The 26,438-nt window shown below is 40.5% G+C and overlaps 1 protein-coding gene across 3 annotated transcripts in view; it reads right to left on the reverse strand.

Annotated features, from left to right (window-relative positions):
- The window catches only part of Atp8a2 (ATPase phospholipid transporting 8A2), a 445,427-nt gene that overhangs the window by 165,141 nt on the left and 253,848 nt on the right, over positions 1–26,438 (reverse strand). For all 3 annotated transcript variants that reach the window (XM_090342380.1, XM_090342381.1, XM_090342382.1), the window contains exons 26-27: positions 11,448–11,631; positions 5,317–5,427 (exon numbers count right to left, since the gene is read on the reverse strand). In XM_090342380.1, the coding sequence (XP_090198506.1) occupies positions 5,317–5,427; positions 11,448–11,631 (295 nt within the window). The remainder of the gene's footprint in view (positions 1–5,316; positions 5,428–11,447; positions 11,632–26,438) is intronic.

Genomic DNA, 26,438 nt, shown 5'->3' on the forward strand with positions numbered 1-26,438 from the left:
ATCCAAGTAAAGGATACTAAGTTAAATCCCAAGGACATGGAGGCAAAGGTTTTATGCAGTTCTTGTTCTACTTATTATTACCATGAAACCACAGATTCTATGCTTTGGTTCTTTTATTGTTTGTTTGGGGTTTTTTTTCTGCCAGTACTGGAGCTTAATTTCAGGGCCTGGGTGTTGTCCCTGAGTTTTTGTTTTTTGCTTTTTGTTATTGTTGTTGTTCAATACTAACACTCTACCACTTGAGCCATAGCTCTACTTCTAGCTTTTTTGCTGGTTAACAAGAGATAAAAGTCTTGTGCCTTTCATGCTTTGCTCTCCAGGTTAGCTTCAAACTGAGATCCTCAGGTCTCAACCTCCTTGAATTGTTGAGATTGCAGGAATAAGTCACCAGCACACAACAGTTCTTATTTTCTGAATCACTTCAACTAATGATGACTTTGCTATGAACATATTTTATGTAGCACAATCAATCAGTACTAAATAAAATCTGACACCAACAAAGAGCCTGCTGCACAGATTTTTTAAATAATGCCTATAGTAAGCAGATGTTATATTCAAGGCAATGTGGTGAAACTGGTCTAATTCTATGAACATCATTTTGGTGAAATATTTACTAGCGAGAAAGTTGGTATGTTTGGAGACAATTTGCAAGAATTGGTTAAATAGATTATAGGACATCACACAGTAAGATGTTATACCCTGAAACTTCAGAAAAGGGAAATGGCCTCAAACTGCTTTTTTTGTGTGAAACATGAGTTGAAGAATGTACAGTAGTATTACATTTAACTAAAAATGTCTATCTGTTTAGATGTACAGAGAAAAGATCAGGCCAAATAATATGTAAAGGGAAGTAAATGGTGAAGACTTCTGGTTTGTTCTATGCAGCAATAAGAGCAAGCCCATGTGTTTCTTGGATAGAAAAGCTCATTTTTATAGGTTAGTCTACCAAATGAGTAGATTTCATTACATCACAGGCTTATGGTCTTTATTGGCAATTTAAATCATATAATGATCCTCATAATAATAGCTAAGGATGTAAAGCATGTGTGTGTGTGTGTGTGTGTGTGTGTGTGTGTGTGCATGTGCACCTGCACACATATGTAATTTAATTTGCCAAATTGCTTTTAGACAACATTTTTATTGCCAGTCCTGGGCTTGGACTCACAGGGCCTGAGCACTGTCCCTGGATTTTCTCAAGGCTAGGGCTCTACCACTTGAGCCACAGCACCACTTCTGGCTTTTTGCTATGTATGTGGTACCGAGGAATCAAGCCCAGGTCTTCGTGCATGCTAGGCAAGCACTCTACCACTAGGCCAAACTCCCGGCCCCATAGACTGCATTTTTAAATGACTGGTAGTTATAATATAAAAGAGGATATATGAGATTAGAACATATTGGCTATTGCAAACGGTCTTTCTTTGAGTTATGACAAAGCCACAAGAGAAATAAATAATGTGTTAAACTTATTCTTACTTGAACAAATAATTATGAAGGCATTTTTAGAATTTTTGGTACATAACAAAATCAACTTATAATAAACTTTGATGTCACAGTTCAAAACACATTAAAATGACATTTTTAAATTAAATGTTTTTGTGCTGGTACTGGGACTTGAACTCAGAGCATGGGCAACTATCCCTTAGCTTATTTGCTCAAAGATGGTGCTCTACCACTCAAGCCACACCTCCACTTCTGGGTTTAGGGTGGTTAAATACAAATAAGAGACTTGAATGTTCTTCTGCCTGGGCTAGCTTTGAATTGCAATCCTCTGATCTCAGCCTCCTGAGTAGCTAGGATTACAAGCATGAGCCACCAGTGACTGTTAAAATTATGTCTGAAGTAGAGGCCAATGTAGGCAAATAAACTGGTACCAGCAGACAATGTCTGAATCAATGCTCTTGCCATAGGTTTGTTTGTTTTGAACACAGGACCTAAGCACTGTCCCTGAACTATTTTGTTCAAAGCTAATGCTTAATTATTTGGGTCTTAGTTTCACTTCTTGGTTCTCAGTAGACAATTGGAGATAAAGGTCTCACTGACTTTTCTGCTTGGGATGACTGAACTGTGAAATCCTTAGATCTCAGCCTACTGAGTATCTAGGATTATAGCTGTGAGACACTGATACCCAGCAAGGATTTGGGTTTTTTTTGTAGTTTTCCAATTTGTATCTTCTAAAAACATTCAACAGAAAGCTCAGCACAGACTAATGAAGAGTTTATTCATTTCTTTCCAACTGTATAAAGAACATCTGAAAGGCCATTTAGAGAAGAACATTTAATCATTGTTACTTAGCTCGAACCAAAAAAATTAATTGGAGGTCACTCACATGGCACTTTAAGGGCCTTGTTCCAAATCATACTTTTCAGGCAGACTAAAACTGTCCTCTCTCCAGCCTCAACCCACTTAAAGTTAAAAATAAATAAATAAAATAAAAGGCAAGATAGTAGGTGTAAATGACTAAGAAGGGCCCTAGAGATGCTCTGGAAAGTGAAAGGGTTGGGAGCTCCAGTTGGAAGGTCTGGACACGAAGTCTAGACTATCTGTAATCTGCTGCTGGTGAAGAAAACCAGATTATGAAGAAACCTTGTGAAGCCAGCAGCTGCAGGAACCAAGCATGCTGGGGAAACTCGGGATGGCAAAGAGGAATCACGATCTTAATGCCCTTTATACTGTTATCTATGACCTCAAGTGACATTTAGGAGTGACTCCTATCGTGGATGTGAAATATCTGGCAAGAGGAGAGGGGACAGACATCTTTAAGTGCCAAAAGGGAATTGTGAAAATGAGAGCCAGGAAGAAGATAGCAACTATAAAAACTCATATTACACTAATATCTTTTCTGTCCTTACCAGGAGGAGATGGATTAGACTATCACAACACAAGATGAGCAAATTAGGAACATGCTTTTGCAATTATTTTTTGCAGCCTTCCTATTTTGAATTCATCACAAATCTTACACCTTCAAATCTCTCAAAGTCCTGTTGCACGATTTTTTTTTCCCAGAGCAATAACATCCCTACTTACAAAGGCAGATAGGTTTATCTCGAATGAAGGAGAGAGATGAGAAAGAACAGGACAGATTTTACAACCAGAACTCTGGATTACTTGTAAGATTCATTAATAATTAGGTAACTCCCAGTGTTTAGAGTTGGTGTTTGTTCATGTTTTGTTCTTGTTGTTGTTGTGCTGCTGTTGCTGCTGCTGCTGGTGATGGTGGTGTGTGTATGTATGTTTGTATGAGTGTGTGCGGGGAGGGGGGGAATGCATGCATGTATATCAGTACTTGGGTTTGAACCTCCTGTTCTCTTACTTGGCTGTTTTGCTCAAAGTTAGTGTTGTCTTCCTTGAACCACACCTCTGCTTTCTGTGTGGATTCCCAAAAGCCACCTTCATTGCATGTGCAGTTAAATCCTGGCTATACAATTTGACAAAGAATCTGCCCTTTGTGTAAACTAGGAAAATGCATGGCTGCTTCCAGGTGGGCTCCAAGAAGACTGGGGAATGGAGAGAAGCACAGCTATTTCCCCACTCCATGTACATCTTTGGCTGGGTAGTTTTGGACAGTCACAAATGTGCACAATTCATTAAAACACTCTTTCATAGTTTAGCTATCAGATGACTGATGTGAAGCTGTACATATGATAAATGACTCATTCACAGGCTGATCAAGATGTTAGTCACCTTACCATTAGCAAGCCATGTGTTAAATGACCTGAATTGAGAATTTCAAGAGACTGTATTGGAAAACTTAGTATTTGTGACTTTGATACTATTTTTTCCAAGAATTGAGAACTCAAACCATAAAAGGAGATATTAAAACACCATGAACAATTAACTTTGCTTCTGAGTAAGCAAGGTTCCTTTTCTAAACTCATTTGGAAATCCACACACCATGATGGCTTCACAAGCTGCATCTGTCCAGAGGCTGGTGGCTCATGCCTGAAACCTTTGCTACTTAAGAGGCTGAGATCTGAGTGTGGCCAGACTGGGTAGGAAAGTCTGTCAGATGCTTATCTCCCATGAACTATCAAAAGGCCAGAAGTGGGGTTATGGCTCAAAGGGTAGAGTGCTAGTCTTGAATATAAAAGCTCAGAGACAGAACCCAGACTTTTAATCTGAAGAAGAAGAAGAAGAAGAAGAAGAAGGAGGAGGAGGAGGAGGAGGAGGAGGAGGAGGAGGAGGAGGAGGAGGAGGAGAAGGAGGAGGAGGAGGAGGAGGAGAAGGAGAAGGAGGAGAAGGAGGAGAAGGAGAAGGAGGAGAAGAAGGAGGAGGAGGAGGAGAAGAAGGAGGAGGAGGAGGAGAAGAAGGAGGAGGAGGAGGAGGAGGAGGAGGAGGAGGAGGAGGAGGAGGCGGCCGAGGAGGAGGAAAAGAAGAAATATATATACATATATATATATATATATGTACTGTTTTGTGGGTCATAGGGCTTGAACTCTGCCTGGGCGTTGTCCCTAGCTCTTCAGCTCAAGGTCCCACCCTACCCTTGAGCCAAGCCCCACTTCCCATTTTCTGGAGGTTAACTGGAGATAAGAGTCTCAGGTCTTTTTGTGCCCAGGCTGATTTTGAACCTTGATCCACAGATCTCAGCCTCCTGAGTAGCTAGGTGAGAGCCACCATGCCCAGCCAGCAGCTATATCTTAACAGCAGAGCTAAGCTTAAAGAGAAGAAAGAGATGTTCAAGTCCATGAATATAAAACATAAAATGCCTCTATACCTCTTCTGGGACACACTCTGGAGCAAGCACATATGCTTTACAAGTGAATCGGCATCTTGAAAAATGGTTGGACAATGGAATATAAAAACTCACTGAGATATTTTACATTATCTTGCTGGTTTTGTCTTCCCTGTCCTCTCTGCTTCCATGCCCTTCTCACCTAAGCCTCCATGGCCAAATACCCCAGGAGCAGTGAAGGAAGTCTTGAAGACACACATATTCCATAAGAAACATAGCAGAAAAAACAGTAAATTAAGAACTGGTCTGACCATCCTTGGAAGAGGATCTCATGAACGGCAGTGACATTCCACCACAGACAGGCAAGGGACCAAGCCCTCTAGCACCAGTGGAGTAAAAGCAGAGCAAGGCAGAACAGGAAGGCATGCTGAGCACAGAGAAAGGGCTGTGATGTTTCACACAAGGATCTAGACCTGGGATGGCAGAATTAGCCTCAAATGAGGCTGTGTGGCTCAGATTTTAGTGAGCTCTAACACTGTTTTTTGCTTTTACAATAGTAATACCCTTGCTTGTTTAATGCCCCTAGATATCCTCAGGAGAGGCCTATCCACCCCACCCCCAAGCTGAAAAGCACCCCTCATTACCTCAATGATATAGAGGACCACATTCTTATAGAAACAGTACAGTATGCACTTCGTCACCCGGTTGTAGCTCCAGGCTCCATGGACCAAAAGCAGCTTCTCCAGGTAGGAAAACTGAAAAGAAAAAGCAACACAGTTCAAAGGAGCCTGTTAATGAGGACAAGAAAAAAATACCAAAAGTCCAGGTGTCAATGGGTTACACTGGCCAGTAGCTCCTGAAGGTCATGGATCAAAGCCACTCTGGGCAAGAAAGCCTGTGTGAGTCTATCTCCAATAAACTACCAAAAGGCTGTAAGTGGAGCTGTAGCCCAAGAGGTAGAGTGCTATCTTGAGCAAAAGAAGTGTAAGGATGGCACCAGATCCTGAGTTCAAGTCCTAGAACCAGCAAAAAGGAAAATGGCATGAAAGGTCCTGATAAGTAGAAAAACAGAGAAGGCAGGAAAAGAAAAGTAGATTCTGGAAGTAATCCAAGGGAACTATTCCTGCAGGAGAAACGTTCAGGACATTGAAAACAAGGAAAACCTCTTGAATCTGCCAGAAAGTAACTTTCCAGAAACAAGCTTCTTGTTGCCACTTCTTGGATTTTTTTTTTCTTTTTTTGGTTGTGGGGCTTGAACTCTGGGCCTGGGCACTATTCCTGAACTCATCAACTCAAAGCTAGTGTTCTACCACTTGAGCCACAGTATCATTTCTGGTTTTCTGGTGGCTAATTGGAGATAAAAGCCTTATGGATTTTTGTCCTCCAGCTGGCTGCGAATCATGATCCTCAGAGCTCAGCCTCCTGAGTACCAAGGATTACAGGTATGAGCCACCAGCACCCAGTAACTTCATGGAATTTTATTTAAGCAAATGCTTTTGACCACATTATATAAAGGTTATTAGTGGCTCATGTGTGTGATCCTAGCTACATAGGATGCTGAGATCTGAGGATTGTGTTTGAAGCCAGGTCAAGCAGGAAAGAGAAAGAAAGAAGGAAGGAAGGAAGGAAGGAAGGAAGGAAGGAAGGAAGGAAGGAAGGCAGGCAGGCAGGCAGGCAGGCAGGCAGGCAGGGAAGGAAGGAAGGAAGGAAGGAAGGAAGGAAGGAAGGAAGGAAGGAAGGAAGGAAGGAAGGAAGAAAGAAAGAAAGAAAGAAGGAGAGAGATGAAAGACAGAGGGTGTGAGGGAGAGAGGAAAGGAGAAAGAGATAGAAAACAGAAACAGAGAAAGAGAGAGGGACAGAAAGGGAAGTAAAGAGAGAGAGGAAGGGAAAGAAATAAAGAGAAAGAAAAAAGCAGACAGAAAGGAGAGAAAGAAAAACAGAAAGTGAGATAAAAGAGAAAGGAAAGAAAGAAAGAAAGAAAGAAAGAAAGAAAGAAAGAAAGAAAGAAAGAAAGAAAGAAAGAAAGGAAGGAAGGAAGGAAGGAAGAGAGAGGGAGGGAGGGAAGGAGAAAAAGAGAGGGGGGGAGAAGTCATCTGACTACATAATCCAGTTACAGATTTTATGGTGGCCAATGGATTAAGGGACAGGAATGGAGATGCTCATGTAACAGTGCCCTTTAAAACAACAACAGATACACATGTCCAGGTGCCTGTGGCTCTCACCTGTAATCCTAGATATTCAGAATAAAACCTGTTACATTTCAAAAAAAACCTTTCTTTGCAAGAGGAAATTATACATTGTGTCCTGGGTAAAGGTACATTTCCAGCTCTTTCTAGATAATCAGGGAAGGCAGCTATTCATCCCCATACTCTAAATCTGGAGAGCAAGTTAAAAATGACAATGAGTATATACAGAAAATAAACCTCCCCATAAAAGCTCATTGAGGTTGCCAAAGGGGAATGAAGGATCATAAAAATAACTAGCTAAACAAATATAAAGGACGTTTGCATTTGACCTAGATGCCTGGTGTTAAATATCAGTGGCACTGAGGACACCTGCTTCAGTCCTCCTGAAAGCTGTGACCTCAGCACAACAATGACTAGTTTCCAGGAAAAGAAAAAAAAATTTAAAAAATATCCTAAATCAAAATGCTGTCTTCAAAAGACCATTCGGGGAACATTAAGAAGGCAGGGGGCAGACATGATTCACTGGGAAAAGGACAGGAAGCCTAGGGCTGAAGGCAAACTGTTCCACCACCACGCAGTCCACATTGACCATGTGAAGGGCATAAAAAGAGGCCCTCAAGGGCAGGCCTGGGGTTCCCTCTGTGTGTGAAATCACAGGGCAGACAGCACAAAGAAGTAAAACTTCCCCCCACCCCGCACCGTGTGAGCATTTCTGGAGCAAAAGTCTTCAAGGTAAATATCCATTTGCTTACAGATCACTTCCTCAAAAATGCAATTCAAAATGCATTTCTTAGCTGGGTGTGAGTGTCTCATGTCTGCAATCCTAGCAACTCAGTAAGCTGAGATCTGAAGATTAGGTTCAAAGCCAGATTGGGCAGGAAAGTCCATGAGGTTCTCATCTCTAATCACCAAAAGGCCAGAAGTAGTACTGTGGCTCAAGTGACAGAGTGCCAGCCCTGAGCAAAAAGGCGTAGGAACAATGCTCAGGCACTGAGTTCAAGCCCCAGGAACAGCATTAAAAAATGCATTTTCTACATCATAGTGAACATATAAAAGCACATAAAGCCAGGCATTGGTGGTGCACATCTGTAATCTTAGCTACAGGAGACTGAGACCTGAGCATTTGCAGTTCAAAACTATCCTTATAAGACTTACCTACAGTTAATCACCCAAAAGTCTGGAAATAAAGTTGTGGCTCATGTAGTAGAGCAAAATAAACTTAGGAACATTGCCCAGGCTCTGAATTCAAGCCTCAGGATTGGCACAAAGCACATTATACACACGTGTATACACGGGTGCATGTGCGTGCGTGTGTGCACACACACACACACACACACACACACAGAGGCTCTAGTGGTTCTCCCCTGAAATCCTAGCTACTCAAGAGGCTGAGATCTAAAGCCAGGCCAAGCAGACAAATCCGAGTGACTGTTATCCCCAACCAGCAAAATGCAGGAAGAAGAGTACAAGATTTGAACGAAAACAAACAAATGAAAGCAGTTGAGGGGCTCATTTCTCAGTCTTGGCTTAACAAACAAGCAAAACAAAACAAACTCCCAAAAGCAGACAGAGATGTTTGTTCAATGGGGGAAAGAAACTCATTCAAACATGACATTTTTGTTGCTGTAATTAAGAGGCTAGCAGCTTAGTGTTGTATAGAGGGTGAGTAGGAAGGCTGGAAACAAGTCAGCCCTGAAATAATAGCATCTCATCCTAATTATGTACAGAGATAGAGGACAGGACAAACTGAATCCAAAGCACACATGTGGTCTCCATTGGTTCATTTAGCAGAAGTGACTATTGCCCTGGAGAGATCAGAGAAATCCCCAAATGGACTTCTAAAACCTTTCACTTTTCTTTGAAGCTTTCTATTGGACAAGAACAATTGCTCAGATCTCACATTCTATTAGTATGGGCCTTCAATAAAGCAACTCGTGGAATCTCCCTTCCCTAGACATTTTAAAGGAAAAGACAGGCAAATATTTTCCTGGAACTCCTAGGAAACCTCTTAAGATCCCTTGCAGCCGTATGACGTTATAACTCAAGTATTTAATAACGCTGGAGTATATAACATCCATAGTTGCTGATGGCTAACAGGAAATGCGATTCCCACAGGCCTGAGTCCTGGGAACATGGGCAGGTGTGTACAGCAGCCTCCAAGTTCACACAGTTTTTCAGTGAACTTGAACATGTGCTTGGACAACCTGATGTAGGTAACTAGATGCAACGGAACTCCAGTTCTCTCAACTGTAAAATCAGAATCTCTTCTATCTACTTCAGGAATTCCTTTTTTTTTTTTTAATGAACATTTTATTAACCTCGTGTGTACCAGTCTTGGGGCTTAAACTCAGGGCCCTAGCTTTTTCATTCAAACCTTATCCTATACTATTTGAGACATAACTCTACTTCTGGCTTTTGCTGGTTATTTGGAGATAAGATTCTTTGGAACTTCCTGCCTGGAGTGGTTTCAAATATCGATTCTCAGGTCTCAGTCTTCTGACTAGCTAGGATGACACATGTGAGTCACTGGTACCTGGCTTAATTTTTTTTAAATATCTTAATAGCCACCAAAAGAATTTCAACTTAACAAATCAATTTATATGCATCTTAATCAATGTCACCTCTTCCATTGTTTGCCCTTGGAAATTTCTTCGAAGATTTAGAGATTTGAAATCAATCAAGGTTCAAAATTAATTACATAGCCAGGCAACCGTGACTCACGCCTGTAATCCTAGCTAGTCAGGAGGCTGAGATCTGAGGATCTTGGTTCAAAGCTGGCACAAGCACTAAAGTCTGTGAGACTCTTATCTCCAGTTAACCACCAGAAAACCAGAAGTGGCACTGTGATTCAAGGGGTAGAGGGCTAGCCTTGGGCTGATAAGCTCAGGGACAGTGCCCAGGCCCAGAGTTCAAGCCCTTCAACAACAACAAAAAAATTAATTACACATACTTTTCAGATCTCCGTGGATTTTTTTTCTTTTGTAAAGCATAAGAGGTGATCTAATAGAGTCCTGCTCTAGGGATGGAGAACTCCAAAGCTTCTGAGGACCAAACGACAAGTCTTGGGGCTACAAAAAGGTTGCTTGAATTTTACATGCAGTCCCCAATTTCAGCTCAAAAGGGAGCAAAACCACTATTCATTGCAATCATGTGGTTAAGGCTAATGTGTCCTTTATTGTGCATTTGCGTTGATACTGGGCCTGGAACTCAGGGCCTGGATGCTACCCATTAGCATTTCCTCAAGGTTGATGCTCTATCACGTGAGCCATACCTCCATTTTTGGCTCTTTGGATGGTTAATTGAAAATAAAAGGCCTCATGAAGTTGTCTGCCTTGGCTGGCTTTGAACTTCAATCCTTATATATATCTTAGCCTCTTAAGTAGCTAGGATTACAAGTATGAGCCACGGGTACCTAGCTGGTTGTTGCATTCTTTAAAAGAAGTATGGGGAAGCACTCACTAACCAATGATCCATCATGCATTTAGATATACATTGTGATTTAGATAAGAGGAAATGTTCTGCGTCCCCTGGGGCATCCAGATTTCTGACTCAGCAACATGCCAGATGCCTCAGATAGGTCCTACAAGGGGGCATGAGGCTTGTTTTCCTTCATCTGTAGCTGTCTTTAAGAAATGGCTCTTTCATCCTCAGACCACCTGTGAAATTACCACAATGTCCATCAGCAGCCTGTGCAGGCAATGCTCACTCCAGTGAGGAATGGAATGAAGTTGGCCAGACTATAGGCGGTAGTTTGTTACTCACCACAGGGACAGGATAGCCCAACTATAGCCCAGGCTCTCAGCAATTCCTCTCACAACTGTGGTACTGGGAAGTGCGCCAGTCACAGAGACTGGAGGACAAGGCAACTGTAAATCACTGCTCATCCCTGACCTTAAACGCCTGACCACTGTATATCAACACCTTCAAGAAGAGGAGAGATACCTGGAAGGCATGATAGAGAATGGGGGTTATGAGCACAGCTGTTATGCAGCAGAGGATATATGTAAGAAATAGTAGACACTGAATACTGGTGGCTTATCCCTGAAATCCTAGCTACTACAGGAGGCTGAGATCTGAGGATCTGGTACAAAGCCAGCTCCAGCAGAAGTCTTTGAGACTCTCATCTCCAAATTAACCACCTAAAATCCACAAGTGGTGGTGTTACTCAAGAGCTCCAACTTTGTGCAAAAAAAAAAGATAAAAGAATGGTGTTCAGGCCCTGAGTTCAAGTCCCAGTACAAGCACAAAGAAAAAGAAGGTGGAGGAGGGAAAAGAGGAGGAAGAATGGGGGAGCAGCAGCAGCAGAGGGTGGGAGAATTTTAGCAGGACTAGGTGCCTATCTGTCAGGAAAAGCAAACACATCACCTGGATGATAGAAGAGTGGGACCAGCTTTGATCTTGACTGACCAAAGCAAAAGCACTTTGCGAGAGGAAGCCTTAGAACTTCCTAAGATCAAAACCAACAGTGAATGCTGAGTACACAAGCAGATCAACTCAAAAAGGTGGGGTAGAGTTCTTGGGATAGAACTATGGATCAAGTACCAGGTTCTGAAGCCTAGCACAGGGTCGCTGGTCACCACATGACTGACCTGGGCGATGGCGTAATCCGAGTTGTTGGTGGCTTGCATGCCCTCATTGCCACTGATCCCCACACCCACATGGGCTGTCTGGATCATCCCGACATCATTGGCACCATCTCCAATGGCAAGAGTGATGGCCTTTACCCGCTTCTTCACCACATCCACTATCTCAGACTTTTGCAGAGGAGACACTCTGTGAGAGAAAAGAGAGGGATGGTGAGGATCAACATTCTTTCAGTTTCACTCTACATTCTGCTGCATTAATAGAGCAGTTATTGCTAGGCGCTGCTGGCTCATTTTGTAATCCTCGCTACTCAGGAGGCTGAAATCTGAATATTGTGATCCAAAGCTAGCCCAGGCAGGAAAGTCCATGAGACTCTTCTGTCCAATTAACTACTGAAGAAGTCAGAAGTAAAGCCATGGCTCAAGTGTTAGAGCACCAACCTTGGACACAAAACCCAGGTTTTAAGTTCAAGCCTCAGTGTCAGAAAAATGAAAGGTAGTTATTGAACAATCTCCAGATCCAGTCCATTCATTTGATATTCGTGTGCAAAGAAGCTCTTAGGAAATAGTAGCATGTGGCTTCTCAAGTGTTTGCCAACTTCACAGATGAAATACACGACTCCAAACTAACTTAAAACACAGCCTATTTGCAACCACCCGGCTGGCTAACTAGGGACCATAGGAACAAGCCCTTCAGCGGATCATGTGACCCGCTGAATGATAAATGGAACTAAGGTAGTCACTTGTCTTTGGAAGTGTATTCCCAACGAATTAGAGCACTAGTGGGGCCCTCAGTTATGCTTTGCTGTACAACATGTGCAATCTAGGACTGGCAAGGGAATGTTCTGTAAACTCTGCTTCTATGTAAGAGAAAGAAAATTGGCAGATCACAAATAAAGGCCAGGAAGAAGGCCAGAGCAAGAGAAAAAAAAAAGATACTTCTTTATCTCTCCCAAAAGATAGAAATTTATTTGAAGAGCAATCAGGGCAGAAGAATTTCAGATAAGGAGTCCTAGGAACAGAAAGTTTACCCCAAGCTGGACAATGCTTAAGCATAAAAGCTGCCCCATGTATGAAAAGGACTGTTTCAACCAGGGATTAATGAATGATGCCCTCAACTCCTCCAGGAAGAGATTTATCAATCTAGAATTCTCATACACAGCCCTATTAATAATGAAGTGTTTGATCAGGGTGGAAGACAATCCAAAGACACGAAAACAACTGTTAGAATATCAGAAATTATTTGATTTAGATTCTAAACTGGTAAGCCTCGGCACAAATTAGTCCTCTTCATAATTACAGTAATTATTCTTTATGCAATTATTCATCCAGTGGAGTGAAACATCATCTAATGAGGTCATCATTTAATCTTCAAATATGCATCCTAGCTGGGTGCAGTGGCTCATGCCTGTAATCCTAGCTACTCAGGAGGCTGAGCTCTGAGGACTGCGGTTCAAAGCCAGCCTGGGCACTAAAGTCCATGATACTCTGATCTCCAATTAATTACCAGAAAACTGGAAGTGGCACTGTGGCTCAAGGGGTGGAGTGGTATCCTTGAGCTGAAGAGCTCAGGGACAGTATCCAGGCCCAGAGTTCAAGCCCCATGACCACCACCATGAACAAAAATGCATGCATCCACAAAGATAATGTAAAAGAGCAGGAAACAGAAACATGACCAGCTCTGAAAGGCCTTGTGGCTGAAGTTCAGGTCTATGTGTCATTCAAGTTGTCAAGAAAGTTGTCCTTTCATCCACAAAACAGGTGGTATGAAGAGAAAGGAAGTCTATGGTGGTATATTGGTTATTTCACATAGTAGGCAACTAGAAGAACTATGCAACTGGGATAGGAGGGAGCTAAATAGGTCAAGGTTATTTTTTGAGCTAAAAGTTGCTGATTTCTGGGTTGGGAGTTTGGCCTAGTGGTAGTATGCTTGCCTAGCATGCACGAAGATCCAGGTTCAATTCCTCGGTACCACATACATAGGAAAAAGGCAGAAGTGTTACTGAGGCTCAAGTTGTAGAGCTCTAGGCTTGAGAAAGTCCAAGAACAATGCTCAGGCCCTGAGTTCAAACCCAGGATTGGTAAAAAAAAAAAAAAAGTTACTGATTTCTATCAAGAGGAATCTTAAATTTGGATCTTAAGTGTCCTACAAATATCCACACATTAAAGGCTTTGTCTCCAGCTTGAAACTACTGAGAGGTAAGTCTTTAGATCACTGAGAATATGACCTGAAGGGCAATAATTGAACTCCAGACACTCTTCTTTTTGTTTCTTGACTCTGAAATGAACATAGTTGGTCTGCTGTGTACTCCTCATTTATGATGTACTCATCACAGAGGACGGTCCAACCGTGGACTCAAACCTCTAGAACTGTGAGCTAAAGTAAAGCTTCCTCCAAATAAGTTGTTTATCTCAGGTATTTTATTATCCTAACAGACAGCTAGCTAACATAGAGGAAGTCATGATCTGCCAACCAGCAGGAGATAGGCTGCAAGTCAAACAGACTCAACGTTTGGCTCTCTGGAATTTGAGGATGAAGTAAGTCAGTCAAGTCATGATTATAATGGCTTATAGTGCACCAGACAATTATCCAAACACCTGCCTTATTCCAATGAATTAAATTAAGGGGTATAAAAAGCAAGTCATATATCCCAGTGTTTTAGGAGCATGAAATTCTCATCAAGAATTTATTACACCCTCAGCTGCAATGCCTTGAGAAAACATAATTCTAACACACACTAGGGGTTCAAAACAGATGTCAAACAGCTAATTTCTGTAGAATGAATAGGCACTATTCCATGTCAGCCACATGTAACTTTTTAGTATGCCAAGTTACCACGAAGCAAAACCCAGATCTTTCTCAATCTTCATTTGTGACCTAGAATCACATGCCACATTTAATAAGCCTCCCCAGTATGTAATATGTTCATCTCATAAAATAAGAACTCCAGACCACATCTGAACTGAACAAGGTGCCTGGGTTATTACTATAACCTATTTGGTGCATTATGATTGAAAAGATAAACTCAAAGAATTCAATCAGTTGTGGAGGCATCTTACTTTTTTTTGCAAGTTCTGGGGACTGAATTAGGGCCTAAGCACTGTCTTTGGGCTTTTCTCAAGGCTAGTGCTTGACCACTTTAGCCACAGCACCATTTCTAGCTTTTCTATATATGTGGTACAGTGAAATTGAACCCCGATCTTCTAGGCAAGCACTCTACCACTAAGCCAAACTACTGGCCCCATTTATTTATTTTTTATAACAAAATAAATTCTAAAATCTAAAATGAGGCAGTAGATATCAGACTATACATATATACATATGTATAGATATATGATAGATATCTCTTTGTATGTATATTAGGCAGATGATAGATATCAAATAGATGTCAGACAGCTATTATTTCTCTATACTTAAGTGATAGATGATAGACATCAGATAGATATCAATATATGTGGTGGATAGATATCTTTATATATCAAATAGAGGATAGAGATCCAACAGGTAAAAGATACCAGATATATGCTAGATTTCTCTACAAGTTAGAGAGATAAATGACAGCTCTCTCTATATATCGGATAGATAGCTAGATAGCTAGCTGACCTACAAAAGCTTTCATGTCAGAATGACCAAGACATGTGAAAGGGTATCAATGTATGGGAATTATTGCTCTTGTATTCTTATAAAACAATGTCTTCTTTTTGTTGATCCATGGTCCATTCAATTTTTTTACATATATATGTAATATATATGATATATATATATATATGCTAGTATAATCTTAGCTACTCAGAAGGCTGAGATTTAAGGGCTGTAGTTTGAAGCCAGCTTAGGCAGGAAAGTCTGTGAGACTCTTTATCTCCACTAAGCTACCAATAAAGCTAGAAGTGGAGCTATGATGGGTGCTAGCCATGAGCAAAAGAAGCTCAGAGACACTATCCAGGCCCTGAGTTCAAGCTCCAAGACTGGCATAAAATGATGATGAAGATGATGATGATGATGATGATGATGATGATGATTGCAGTTCTATTGTAAAACTACTAGATTACAGTTTTACACAAATAATAGAACTAAGTACATACAGTTGCTTAGTTTTTAAAGACTGCTAATAGATGGCGAGATTAAGACTGTCCAGATGTGTCAATGACATCCAAACTTATCACTCATGGGTATCAAATATTTTTAAAAACCTACATCATTCTCCTATGATGTAGGAACAGACACTACTTGCAAACTTGCTAACTAATATGTTGATGGTCTTGATTCTGTTTACTGGTAATATCTCTACAAATATTCCAGGTTTTTCCATATCTCTTTATAATAAATGGGTAGTAATCACTGTCTAATTATTGGAAAATAATCATTGGCTTCATAAAAAGTTGTCTGGAAAAGGCTACCATGTGAACCTAGTCTTCTCTTCTCCCTTGCCTCTTTAGATCATAATGCTCTGATTATTATAAGCCAACCATTAGCCCCTACATATCATCTTGCATAAGCATTTTGAGAGTTTGACAGATACCAGCTCTCCAAGCACTAAGTCTTTCCAAATGGTCTCGGCAATGTAGAGTGATGTAAATCACACAAAGTATTCATGTTTAATACTTTACCACGTGTTTGCTCTCTAGACATGATTTAAGCCCAGAATCACATTCTTTCACAATCTTGTACACTCAGTAGTACCTTGACACTTCTAATAACTATCACATACAGTGTTTTATAGAATATGCTCTACAGAAAGATGAATTGTATTCTTTTTTTGAAATATGTATCTTTATTATAAAGGTGACTAACTGGGGGTTACAGTTATAAAATAATGAGTACGTTCCTTTTAAAACACTGTTTACTCCCCTCCTCCATTTTCTCCTGTTTACCCCTTCCTACTCCCTCCCCCACAAGTTGTATAGTTCATTTCCAACATCTTTTCAAGTGAGTACCATTGTTGCATTAGTTCATCCTTTGTCCTTTTTCTGTGATTCCCTTTCCCTTGCATGGATCAGATAAATTTATATGTAAAACAAAGGGTGCAGAAAACTAAAATAGAAAGAAAAAATAGAAATAACTGCATGCAGGATATAATAAGAACCTCTTGTTTCCAATTCTTAGGGTTCAGGTTGATACGACTCATTGCATATGGTCCTAAGCACTTAACAATTGGACTATTGTGATTCCCTGTTAAGAATATCATAGACATATTTTACTTATTTCAAATGAGGGAGACCATGCAACCTACTTTCCTTCGGGCCTTCATTTAATATAATTTTTTCCAGGTCTTTCCATTTCCTTACAAATGGAGCAATGGCATTCTTTCTGATGGAAGCACAAAATCCCATTGTGTGTGTGTGTGTGTGTGTGTGTGTGTGTGTGTGTGTGTGTATCCCATCTTCTTGATCCATTCATCTACTGAGGGGCATCTGGATTGGTTCCATATCTTAGATATAGTGAATAATGCTGCAGTGAACATGGTTGTGCTGGTAGCTTTATTATGGCCTTGTTTGTTGTCATCTGCATAAATGCTAAGAGTGGGATTGCTAGGTCATAAGGAAGCTCTATGTTTAGTCTTTTGAGGAACGTGAATGGATTGTATTCTTATTGCTATTTTTTTAAAAAATGGCAAATGAGTATAATCTTTGGTGGGATGATACACTTTTCAAAAAGTCTGGGGCCTACTGGTAGAGTGCTTGTCTAGCATGCACGAAGACACAGGTTTGACTCCTCGGTACCATATACACAGAAAAAGCCAGAAGTGGTGATGTGGCTCAAGTGATAGGGTGCTAGCCTTGAAAAATCCCAGGCCCTGAGATCAAGCCCAGGACTGGCAAAGAAAAAGAAAAAGAAACATCACTATGTCCCTGTGTTCTTTTCCTTGGACCATGCTCAAGGCCATCATCACAACAAGAGTAGGAAGAAAAGAGGAACGAAATAAGCAGCTATGCCAGCATTTTTTGTATTGGTGGTAAGTTTAAGATATTAACAAACATATTTGAGCATATGCAAAAATTTTAAATTTCAGAAGGCTTAATATTCCTATGATATCTTATTTCCACCAGAGTCTAAGTATTCATTTTCAAAGAAATACTGAGGTATATATTTCCATCGTTCAGAATAGATCCTCTAGGTATAACTGTTTATTTCTTTGTTTGGCTGGTTCTGGTGTTGGAGCTTGAACTCAGGGCCTGAGTGCTGTCTCTGAGTTTTTTTGCTCAAAGCTAGTATTCTACCACTTGAGCCACAGCTCCACTTCCATCTTTTTTTTTTTTTGCGGGGGGTGGTGTGTGATTAATTGGAGATAAGAGTCTCATGGACTTTCCTACTTGGGATGGATTTGAACTGTAATCCTTAGATCTCAGCCTTCTGAGTAACTAGGATTAAAGGTAGGAGCCACTGACACCTGGGTCCATGTAACTGTTTTAGGAAGAATCTCAAAACCTCTTGTGTGTTAGAAATATAGGCATGAACCACCAGACTTGCAATAGCTCAGCTTTTAGTAACTGAATTTGAACATTCTTTTTCACTCAACAAAAGAGAGAAGAGAGCTTTTTAAAAATATTCCTTATAAAGCTGGGTGCAGGTAGTTCATGCCTGTAATCCTGGCTACTTGGGAGGCTGAATTCTGAGGATCATGGGTCAAAGCCAGCCCAGACAGGAAAGTCTGTGAAACTTCTATCTTCAGTTAACCACCGAAACACCAGAAGTAGAGCTGTGGTTCCCGTGGTTGAGCATTAGCCTTGAGCAAAAGGTAAGGGACAACTCATAGGCTAATTCAAACCCCAGTAGTGGTACCAAAAATTATATAAGTATTCTACTGCAATGCATATTAATATGTACTAAGAATATTCTTATTGTTAAAAAGTAAATTATTTCATTTCAGATATTTAAGATCTGATGATCTTAGTATTACAAATATATACACTATATTCTCCACAAAATATAGTCTTATATCTATATTTTTTTCTTAAAGTATATAGAACCTTTGCCTTTGGATACCAAGCTACCCAGAGCTCAAATATTAATGATTGTATTTTCCTCCTCTCAATTATGAAAAACCTATTCACAAATCCACAATTATTCTTACACAACACTGAGATCTCTATTCAACACTCAGAAAAGTCCATGAGACTCTTCTATCTATTTAGGAAATACCCAGAAGTGGAAGTGTGGTCACGTGGTAGAGCAACAACCTAGAGCCAGTCGAGTGAGAGCGGGAGGGAGCTCAAACCCTAGTGATGGCACAAACAAAATGAAACCAAATCAGGAATTTTAAAAGGAAAACCTAACAACTGATTCAAAGTCAGGGCTATCTGTATAACTGTCAGTGTGTTTGCCTGCCTGTCTATCTGGCTGATCTTTAATTATGGTATCTGGTGGTTGCTTTCAACATACTGTAAATATTCTTTCTGGTAGTTGCAGATCAACTATCCTATGGCTGTAAGTAGTCCAGGCAACTTGATATTCTTCATAAACTGAACAAAACCTTTATCACTCCATCCTGCCCTACAGGTTCATGTGAATGCTGCTTCATAGCCAAGACCTGCAGAGGGAGGGTTCTGAGAAAAAGGGAGGACGCCCTGTCTGCTCAAGATCATTTTACTCTGCAACTGAATAAGGACTCTTTGAAACACAGATCCTCTGCTTCAAAGAGGTGGGGGTTTAGAATTTATGTATTCGTACATGTGTCTATGACAATTTTATCGAATCTTCAGGAAGCTGAGCAATTAAAGAAAGGGATGCTCAGACAGAAGTCTTACTTCTGAACATCTAACTTCAGGAAATGGTGTGGAACATTTTAGGATCTGGGCAAGCTTACTTAGGGTAAAAGCTGAATGGATTGTATGTTGTACATTACATACTGTTGATACTCACTGAAAGCAACTCATTCAGGTTGCCTGTCCTGTACTAGCCTGCAAAGAATGGAAGGCTGGGATTTAAATAAATCCTTCTGTTCCCAGGTTGAAACTGGGATTTGAATAACACATTTAAATACCTTAATGTTTTTAGCACAAAAAGCATGAATTTGATACTCTGCTTCCTTGAGATGCTTTATTAAGGCTCTCTCAGGAGTGTCTGCCTTCCTTGATGTTAATATATAGGCATTGTTCTCTACTGGAAATTTCACTTGTATTTCAAAAACAGCATGCCTGACCTCTGCTGTAAGAAAAAGCTGGAATAGGAAACAGAGCTGAGAAGAAAACTGAGAAGTGTTTGAGTTTTTGACATTTCAGAGTGGACTTATGGCTCCTGCTGGACTAAACAAGCTACATGAGCTCATGCACCACTGAAAATTAATGATGACTTGAAGTGGCTTTAATTAGATCTGCCTTTTACCTGAAACCTGGGCCTCAAAACAAAGGTCATCTGATTACCAATCTAACATATATGCCAAACTAAATCTTGAGTTCTGGAAAAGTGAGCCAGCCTGTCTAATTCTGACTCTCATTAAAGTTCTAATCTAACTAATCAAGAGATCTCAGACCCATAGTGGGTAGTATATGCAAATCAAAGTGGTTTTCTACTATTTCCTTTTCTATCTGTGTGTGTACGCTCATGCTAGATGTAAGACTTGAACTCAGGGCCTAGGCACTGTCCCCAAGCTTTTTCACTCAAAGCTAGTGATCTACCACATAAGCAACAGCTCCACTTCTGGCTGTTTGGTAATTAATTGGAGATAAGAGTCTCACAGACTTTCTGGTCCCCAGGCTGGCTTTGAACTACTATCCTCAGATCTCAACCTCCTGAGATGCTAATAGGCCTGAGTCACAGGAGCCTGGCTCATCTTTAATAATATAATAAAAAGAATATAAGTAGTAGTGGCAGTAATTATTATTTTGTTGTGTCAGTACTGGTGTTCTAGCATATGAGACATGGCTTCATTTCAGGCTTTTTAGTAGTCATTTGGAGGTAAGAGTCTCACAAGATTTCTAGCCTGCACTGGCTTTGAATCTTGATCCTCAGATCCCATCTTGCTGAGTTGTTAGGATTATAGGTATAAGTATAATTGCCTGATCTTTTTCCATCTTTTAAATATGAGAATAGAAATTGTGGGGTTGGAATGGAGGTGAGTTGCAAAAATAGATTTTCCTTCTAACTAACATGCATGCCTTTTAAATTCAAAGCCTCTGATGATAACAAAAATAAGATCACTTTTTCTTTGAATAGATTAATCCCGCAGTTATGGCATTTCCTGGGACAATGTCTGATATGAAATGTAGCTGACTGTGTTCTTCTGTTTCCATAATTAGGTCATGATCTATGTGGCATTAGAAATTTGTTTTATCTTTAGATACCTTAGCACAAACATAATAGTTAACAACTGTTTGCTGAATTATGCTTCGTTTTTTTTTGTAGTATGCTATTTTACTTTTTTTTAATTTTATATTTTTTATTGTAATTAATAAAAGGGTTACATGATATTTGCCAGATAGAAGGTGCATTAATTCACATATATTGATACCCTTTCACATGTTTTGGTCCCCATTACCCCCCCTCCACCCCCCCATCTTGATTTCCCCCCTTCCCTATCCAATTTCAAATAACCAAATACAAATAAATCCAATATATCAGATAACAAAGTGAGATACTGTAACAATATGAGATTACCAAGGGACAGCAAAAGAGATGAGAGATAACATAGTACAACAAGGACAACAATCATTCATTATATGGCTTTTGTTTCAATATCCTGGAGGTCTTTTCAATTAGCTTCATACTATATGGCCTTATGTATCAAGGTTTTGCTCTATTGCAGATCTCTGCTAGTAGAGCCCAAGGTTTCTACTGATTATGACAAATGAGGGAAACCATTGAGCCTAAGTTCCTTTGAGTCTGGTTTACTTCACTTAATATGATTTTTTTCTAAGACTTTCCATTTCCTAACAAATGGGTCGATGTCGTTTTTTTCTGACAGCAGCATAGAATTCCATTGTGTACAAATACCACAACTTGTTGATCCACTCATCAACTGAGGGACATCTAGGTTGGTTCCATATCTTTGCTATGGTGAATAATGCTGCAATGAACATTGTTGTGCTAGTGGATTTAGTATGCCCTAGTTTCTGGATGGTTGGGTAAATGCCAAGTAGTGGAATTGCTGGGTCATAGGGAAGCTCTATGTTTAGCCTTTTGAGGCACTGCCACACTGCTTTCCATAGTGGTTGAACGAGTTTGCACTCCCACCAACAGTGTAGTAGTGATCCCTCCTGGCCACATCCCCTTCAGCATCTGTTGTTATTAGTTTTCCTGATCCTGGCCATTCTAACTGGAGTGAGGTGGAATCTTAGAGTTGTTTTGATTTTATGCTTCGTTTTTATGGTAAGGGTTTTATGGATTTCAAACATAGCTCTCTTTTCTTCCTCCTTCTTACAGTTGTTTCCATTTCATGTTCAAGGAGAGGTCAATGAGTATGATGGCCTAGAAGGTATGTGTGCGTGTGTGTGTGTGTGTGTGTGTGTGTGTGTGTGTGTGTGTGTGTGTGTGTGTATGTGAGCAAGTCTTGGGGCCTGAACTCAGGGACTGGACACTATCCCTGAGCTTTTCTGCCCGAGGTTGGTATTCTTGGTGATTAATGATAGGTAAGACCTCACAGAGTTTCCTGCCAATGGTTAGTTTTGAACTGTGATCCTAGATCTCAGCCTGGTGAGAAACTAGAGTTATAGATGTGAGCCCCTTGTACCCAGACAGTCTTACAGATTTGATCAAAGAAAATATCAGGTAAAGGTTCTGAATTAACGAAAGTCTTTGTTAAGGGAAGCCCAAATTTCAACCTTCAGCTCCATCTGATACCTATTCTTTTCAGAGGACATTAATACACCAATAGCAAAGTTTCTCAAGTTACTACCTTTTGTAATTAACAGCTACCACCTAAAATTCAAGGTTGTCATTGCCATGGTTTAATGGGTAGGGCTAATGCCACTAACACCTGCCACATTCACTATGACTGACAGCGGCAGTATGGATTCATGGAGACACTTGGCTTTCAGACCAAGGCCAATCTCAGAGCTTGAAAGGGAGAGACCAAAGCTGGAGTTAGCCAGACACATTCCTCCCTAGATTAGTGCTCATTTCAGAGCAAGAGTTCAGGATGAGGAAAGTTTCAGCCAAGAAACTTGAGATATGATAGTGTTAAAGTATGGAGGAGGTGAGACTTCAGGACACAAAACAACAGAGGCTCCCAGCTTTAGTAAAAGAGGGCTTTTATTTCTCTTCCTGAAATAGTCTTACAACTATCTATACCTATATCTTACACCTATCAGTTGAAAACAGTCACCAACTAAACTGAGCCTGGACTAAGGAAATGTGACAAAGGGTGTGGCTAAAATAGTAGAAGCCTAACACATTTTTAGAATAAGATGCCAGTTCCCAAGGCATGGTGGCAGGAATAAATGTTTCTGATATATATATATATATATATGTATATGTATAAAGGGGATGAAAGCAAGTATTCATGTCTTTTGGATCTTCAGGAGATGTTTTCATTTTGGTATAGATCATCTTTTCACATCAGGGTAAGAAGGTCCAGACTAGGCTTGATGATCTAAGGGTCAAGGTGATGATAGAAAACACATAGGGAATGTGTTTATGACTCTATGGGCTGCTTGGAAAATATCATCAACTATTATGCCACATTGCTTAAAAAGTCGAGACATTCTCTGTCCTCAATATCTTTAGTATGTTCGTTAGGATATCAGCGCTGTGGAGAAAGATGAACATAACTTAGGGGATGGTGATGTGCAAACGAATAAAGTGAGGAAAGTCAAGGGAATAAATTCACCTAAGGAGCAGGAGCCTAAGATAGGCCACCAAAAGGATCTCTGCTTCCAATTTTACTCTTCTTCCTCCCCTGTGAAGAGACCAACAAAAATGATCTCTAATGTTTTTAAGCTCTAGAACCTATGTTTGTGTGTGTGTGTGTGTGTGTGTGTGTGTGTGTGTGTGTGTGTGTGTGTGTGTGTGTTGATCCTGGAGCTTGAACTCAGGGCCAGGGTACTATCTCTGAGCTTTCTCATTCAAGTCTAGTACTCTACTACTTGAGCCACACCTCCACTGTGGGATGCTTTTTTGGTGGTTAATTGGAGATAAGAGTCTCACAAACTTTCCTGCCTGAGTTGGCGTTGAATCACAATCCTCAGAACTCAACCTCCTGAGTACCTAGGATTAGAGGCTTGAGCCACTGGTGGCTAGTTGAAATCTCATTCTTACACCATAGATTACCTATATATTAATTATTAGAAAATAGGACCTAAACAGGCACTTCATCCCACATAATTATCATCAAATATTATATAAACAAGTTAAATTAAAATTTGGTTTCCTATATTCTTTCTGAAAAACATGAAGAGGTAAGACCTCTCTCTCTCTCTCTGCCTCCTTTCAGACATAAGACAATTCTACAGGATCTTTTATTTACAGAGTGGTATTTTGAGTACAAAATTTACACTGAAGTTCTTCAAAGACTGAAGGTATTAATTTTCAATTGAGGAAAATACATTTCAATACTATCAAAAAGTTCATTTTGTCTGTCTTCCTGATAACTACTTTTGGTCCATTAAGTCATATCAGTAAAAACTTAAAACAAGTAAACAAACAAAATATCCATAGGCTTTTCCCACTCGAACCATTTAAAATATGAAGTTTTTTCCTGCTTCTTAGTAAATGGTGCAGCCAGCAAGGTGAGGAGTCTACTCTTTTTGACTTGATATTCTGGCCAGAGCAAAGCAGTGGCTAGGGTAAGGTTAACTTGAGCTGATAATTGTTCATTTTCTTTGCACAGTTTGGGACTTCTTGTTTGCATGCCAAGAGGCTTAAGTCAGAAGAGGTAGGAAAAAAATACCTTCAACAATCCACATATGCCACCTGTAGCCTCCTGTTCTGTGAAAAGAACAAGGCAGGTGCCAGTCGTGACTGAGGCAGAATTCTCAGGGAACCCAGCTCTCACCAAGTCCCACAGGTCCAAGGCTGTGCAAAGAGAGTGATTTCTTTTCAAGTCCTTGTGTGAATAAAGGACAGAAAAACATACAGGAATGTTGGCCTTAATGTGCTTTAACGGTAATTAGGAAACACCCATTTATATTTCTTCCAGATGCTATGTTAGGAAAGGAAGTGGATTTTTCCTTGGCTCTGGGGACTTAACTTTTCCTGAGTTCTGATGCAGGTGGCTCTTGTCTTTTAAATGCACCCTGAGCACAAGGGATGAGGAGACCTTTCACACAATCAAGGTCACACAATCATTGTCACATATTAGCACATTGCCTCAATGTGTCTGCCAGATCCAATGACAAAATATCTCCAAGAAGGAAATGGAGACACAAAGTCACAGAGGTCTATTGGCCAACCCAATAGGCTGGGGATCATTTTCCTTGATCATTTCCCCCAGAGACTGGAACCACAGGCTTCAATGTCTACCTCCATTCATGTCCCTGGGCTGATATGAGACAGTATTTTTAGATGGATTCACACACTAAAAAGAGATTTTTTTTTTAAGATTTGTAGTGATACATTGCTTTTTTCTGTAGAGTGCAGGGCTGTGTGCATGGAACGGAATGAGGCCAGAAACCACATGGCCCAGTATGTCTGGCCAACATTTGTATGAATCAGTACTGAACTGAGGACTGGAAGTGAGCTAGAAATGACTTTTATACACGTGTGTGGGAGAGCAATGTAGGACTACATGCATAAGCATTCTCTCTCGCTTTGTGGTCTTCTCTTCCCCACCCCCCCTTCTTATAAATGTCTTGGATGTGTGTGGCCTATCAGGCTAGCCTTTAACCTATAGCAATGTGTGAATCCACTATTGTACTCTGTCTTGTCTGGCCCTTCTTTTAGCAAATGAGCTTAAAGGCAGCTTCAAAAAAATCCCATGGAAATGCCCAAGGACTTCATGGTAAGGAGACCTGGTGTTCCTAATCCATGCTCTGGTGAGAGAGAAAGGACCTGTTTAGAAATCATTCCAGTGAGCACTCCTGGGACTTACAGCTCAGCCAAGGATACATAAGAGGTGGGGAGAAAAAGGAAGGAAGGAAGACGACTTCCAGAGCTGGTTATAAAAACATGGGCAGAAACAGTGGACTCAAAGAATTCAATGTATAACCTACAAAGTTAAGAATAGTGAGGAAGGGCTAGGTAGGGGAGAAATGGACAAGAACGTTGAAAGAATGACACTGGTCCAAGATGTATTCATGCGCTGCTATGGTAAAAGGAAACTCCTTTGTCCAGCTATGTAAAGATAATAATAATTTTTTTTTGCCAGGCACAGTGACTCACACCTATAATCCTAACTACACAGAAGGCTGAGATCTGAGGATCATGGTTCAAAGCCAGCCTGGTCACTAAAGCCCATAAGACTCTTATCTCCAATTAATCATCAGAAAACTGGAAGTGGTGCTGTGGCTCAAGGGGTAGGGTGGTAGCCTTGAGCAGAAGACAATACCCAGGCCCAGAGTTCAAGTCCCACGACTGACAAAAAATAATATATATATATATATATATATATATATATATATATATATATATATAGAGAGAGAGAGAGAGAGAGAGAGAGAGAGAGAGAGAGAAAGAGATTTCCAGGGCTTGAACTCAGGGCCTGAGCATTGTCATTGGGCTTTCTCAAGGCTAGAGGTCTGCCACTTGAGCTATAGCACCACTTCTAGCCTTTTCTATGCAATGGTACCAAGGAATTGGGTCTTGGTGCATGGTAGGCAAGCACTCTTACCACTGGGCCAAACTCCTGGTCCATAAAATATTTTTTTGAAAAGAATCAGTGAACCCAGACCAACATAAAAAGCAATTTGAGTAGAGGGAACACTTGGAACAAATTTAGCCCAAACTAAATAGACTAAAAGAACTTAATGCTAGGCAAACAAGTACTCTTCTATGCTATGTGCAAATGACCAGTGGACATACACAGTTGGCCTGGGAAGCAATCCCTTAAAGATCTCAAAGGATGGCTGTATTTTCAATCACCCCTAGATTACTTACAGCCCATAAAATACAAACACTATGAAGTA

Source organism: Megascapheus bottae, chromosome 11 (genome assembly GCF_031878675.1).
Source record: "Megascapheus bottae isolate mThoBot1 chromosome 11, mThoBot2.hap1, whole genome shotgun sequence".
In the NCBI taxonomy this organism is placed as follows: domain Eukaryota; kingdom Metazoa; phylum Chordata; class Mammalia; order Rodentia; family Geomyidae; genus Megascapheus; species Megascapheus bottae.